We start from the raw sequence: 3,906 nt of genomic DNA on the forward strand, positions 1-3,906 counted from the left end.
TGTCAGCTTTCTAGTTCCCCTTGAGTTCGTATACTATTTCAGTTTAGTTCAGTTTATCCTCTGTTAGGTTATACTAAGTCCCTTTGCTGTGTGCAGCTTATCTTCTTTAAAGTTATACACCGCATCTCCCAGTGTAGGAAATTTATCTATGTTGAGATCTTCGACTTTTCCACCGTCTTCCTTCTTAAAACAATCTTTCAGTAAGTTCTTTTGGAGTCACAGGAGCAGGGGAAGGCAAGATGTGTGCAAAGATGCCAACAGCTTCTTCGGTGTGTTTAGAAGATTTCCTTTTTTGCCGTTATGGCTCAACACGTCACCATTGCACCATTATGAGAATAATACAAAGGACATAACGTGTTATTCACTTTGCTTTTGCCTGTAAGCTATGGCTGGTAGATGTATGTTGAGGCCAGACAATCATGATCACATTTTTTTAATGATTACAATGAAGTTTTAATTGACATAACCCATGTTCATCTTTTAGGGTCCCGTGAAGGAGACACTGCATAGTGGACCGATTACATGTTGCTGTCGATCCAGCTGCGGAGGTTGCCGACCTTGGCGAACACGGTGGGTTTGAAGGTGCCGACACAGCCGTTGACGCCGAAGCTCACGATACCTGCCTGCATGTACCCGCCGTTGGGCATAGGGCAGGCAAGCGGGCCGCCACTGTCACCCTGTAACGATAAAAAAGATGTCTCTATTTTCTACCACGAAATATATAACATAAATGTACAGATAATGATACTAATAATGAATGTATGCTTTTCTTGAACATTCATTTACATAGCCACGAATTGTCAAATGATTTTCAGTTTAGAAAATTGTGAACTAAACGAAGCTTGTGACAGAATTGTATTTGCTGGATACTCAGTCAGTAAAGGACATCATAAAACCAGGGAGACCCATAAAACTTCAGATAAGTACGACTAAAAACTGAGAAATGGGACGGCAAAAAACTCACTCTGGAAGCGACACATAGCTTTAATTTAACGGTTACGTTTTTCAAATATGGATTTTTATGTCTTGTGATAAAACGATAGAACTATGAAGAATATCTGTATGAAAAAAGTGATAAATTTTAAAATGGACGTACATTGCATGAAGTCTCACTTCCGTCCCAATGGCCGGCGCACAGCATCCTGGGAGTGATCAAGTTCCACCAATAGAGGAAGCCGTTGCAAGTTGAGTGGGCCACAATGGGCATGGTGGCCTGCTGCAGTAGGTCCTGGTCAGCCGTTTCTGGAAAGATAACATGATTGGTGAAAATTCCGTGATAGGATATCTCTACCAAACGTAATTAGTAGTAGCTGACCTCAGTGAAAATTAGCTGACTTTGCTCTGTCTGGACCTACTCCTAGTTATGGCTAGGGGGAGTTCGGCTTGTCTTCGAGAGGCTAAATGTGTGACAAGGGGCTAGCTTTAGTTACTTTGACCCAGATATCTTACCCTGCGTGTCTCCCCACCCGGCCGTAAAACACTGAGTATCGCCTGCAAACTCCTGTCCGGACGGAACCAGCGGCATCAGGGTCACCTGAAGAAGAAAACAAGACGTGTTAAACATTAGTACATTTTTAGAGAATATCCTGTTACATAGATGCCTTTCAAATTCACCAACAAGCCAAAATCAAACGAAAAAAAAACATTTATTTTAAAAATCAACCCGGACTACTTATCTTTTAATGCCTTTGTAACAAACTAATGCTTAAAAAAATCTTAAGTTATCCAGGCGGAGTGATGATTAACTAAACTTTGTCATGGCTAATATGACTGGATTACAAAAGCTAGACTCACCGCAACAATGCGGCCCTAAGCGCAAAACAGCCACGACATACATATTAGGAATGGTCACAACGAATGACGACAGACGACCATTGAAACGACGGTTAATGGTTGTGAACTCAACCATTCAATCACTTGCCAATTTCCCAATACTGACGCCAGTCCTCAGAAAATATGTAATGCTGACCGAAATTATGCTCGATATATACGATTATGTCAGAGTTACAATGTACTTGAATGCGTCTTAGTTCATTGAAGCATTGTAATTTCATAACTCACATCGTCGTTCAGTTCGGCTGAGTTGCTCAGGTAGAAAAGCGCGACGTCATAGTCGATGGTGTTGGGGTCGTAGTTGGGATGTTTGAGCCAGCCCTGGATGCCGAGGACCTGCTCGGTAGGCTCCACGGTCGACAGTCTGTGCTTCCCAGCCTTGGCCACGATCTGGTCTGGTGTGTAGCCATTTGCGCTGGAAATTGAGACCATAATATGTATGGCACGGTTTCTATGGTGTGTACAGCTGTATGAACACTCGCGTTTAACGCATAATTACATTCTTTAAATTTCCTTTTACCAAATGTTATGCTTAATAAGAACTTTTCACTAATAATTCCGGAATGTAACGATACCGTCGAGCAGATGTGCTTGAATTTGTTGTTGTGAAAAATATTTAACACTAAATTGTATATTTTGTCCACTGCCCTTCAGGAATACGAACTAATTTCTTTTTAATTTAGCGAAAATCTCCCTATACAGGAGACTTGTTTGACCCGATGAAGTAAATGAAACAGGACATTGAGCCATATTTCAGAGGCTCTACTTTTGATTTAGAACGTTTAGAACATTTCCCGAACACCAGCCAACCACGGTTTGCCAACGTTTGGTAGCAGTCCAACCAGATTTCAGCCACGAGTTTAGTTTAACTGCCTATCACGCCCCGATCTACTGATCCAATTTTACCCGGCCTCCCATCCGCACCCGAACGTTTTTAATATTTTGAAACATTCATCTGGTGCAGCCAAGCAGTAGCCGATCTGACTCAACACCATCCATCCACAGCCGACACGCTAGCAACCTAGCAAGATTGGGGGAGGTCGTCTAGGGCTCGGGAGGGCATATCCGTGTATGTGTATAAGGGGCCCTACGAAAGAAAAAAAAATGGCCTTACTCCAGAGCATCGGCGCAGTGGGCGGCTGACAGGACGACGTTGGGAGCGATGAGAGTTCCCCCGCAGAAGTGATGGTTCCTCTCCACGATGTTGAGGGTGACGATAGAACTCCACTGGTTAATGGTGGCCTCAATCCCGCCTACTATGCGGGAAGAGCTTTGCGGGAGGACCTTGGTGTTTGGAGCCGGTAAACCTGAGGCATATTTGAAAGACTGCATCGATTCTTTACCATTCCTAGCCATTTCCTTCCGGTTTCACGTTGCCGACCAAAGTCATACTCATTAAAGATATCTTCAAATACACTTTAGGTTCTGTCTGATGCTAGCGCTTGAGAACTTGATGAAGATGTCTAAACACACCATGCCTCCGGTTTCGGAAAACAAGTGTCTTCTCAAAGAACTTAAAGACCTCAGGGGCCCGGATTGGGTCAAAACCTTAAAAAAAAGCAGTTATATATAGGCTTCGCCCCTTAGTCTATTGAAATATGACAGGATACGAATCAATTTACCGCGAATGAATCAAATCATTTTTTAACAAATAGTATAAATGTCATGATTGTCTGAACAAAGGAGAACCCGTATCATACCATTTAAAAACCTCACCTGGTAAAAAAAAATCATTGGACTTACCGGCCACAAGTCCGACACACAACAGCGAGACCACGAACAGCTGCATCTCTGTCAGCTTTCTTGACGCCGTATGGGGAAAGTGATGTAAATGCCTCTGAGTCCCAGTTTATATACTTTCCATATCTATGATAACGTCTTTATTGATGCCATAATCTGCACACTCAAGTTTTTCTTAACTTTCTTACATCTCGTGAAGTACAATTATGTAGGAAATTAGGGGCAATCATATGCATAATTTCTCGTATTCATAACTAATACATCTGGTTTGTTCCACGTTCAAGGGTTTTCAATCATCTTACGTGTTTGAAATGTGTCATAAATTGGCCCGAG

At 42.5% G+C, this 3,906-nt stretch overlaps 1 protein-coding gene across 1 annotated transcript; it reads right to left on the reverse strand.

Annotated features, from left to right (window-relative positions):
- Positions 1 to 228: 228 nt before the first annotated feature.
- Positions 229 to 3,663, reverse strand: LOC109463813 (chymotrypsin-like elastase family member 1). The gene is made up of 6 exons (XM_019760681.1): positions 3,577 to 3,663; positions 2,948 to 3,140; positions 2,062 to 2,248; positions 1,450 to 1,534; positions 1,097 to 1,242; positions 229 to 677 (listed from the first exon to the last, which is right to left on the reverse strand). The coding sequence occupies exons 1-6, from the start codon at positions 3,620 to 3,622 to the stop codon at positions 519 to 521; spliced, it is 816 nt and encodes a 271-aa protein (XP_019616240.1). The 5' UTR covers positions 3,623 to 3,663; the 3' UTR covers positions 229 to 518.
- Between the last annotated feature and the right edge of the window lie 243 nt (positions 3,664 to 3,906).

Source organism: Branchiostoma belcheri, unplaced genomic scaffold (genome assembly GCF_001625305.1).
Source record: "Branchiostoma belcheri isolate BF01 breed outbred unplaced genomic scaffold, Haploidv18h27 scaffold13, whole genome shotgun sequence".
Lineage (NCBI taxonomy): Eukaryota > Metazoa > Chordata > Leptocardii > Amphioxiformes > Branchiostomatidae > Branchiostoma > Branchiostoma belcheri.

Bases quoted from the DNA above. Each gene is read 5' to 3' on its own strand.
- LOC109463813 (XM_019760681.1), bottom strand. From the start codon at position 3,622: ATGCAGCTGTTCGTGGTCTCGCTGTTGTGTGTCGGACTTGTGGCCG. The intron at 2,249-2,947 runs GTAAGGCCATTT...CTCAATTTCCAG, and splicing joins CACTGCGCCGATGCTCTGGA to CGCAAATGGCTACACACCAG. The intron at 1,243-1,449 runs GTAAGATATCTG...TTATCTTTCCAG, and splicing joins CGGGTGGGGAGACACGCAGG to AAACGGCTGACCAGGACCTA.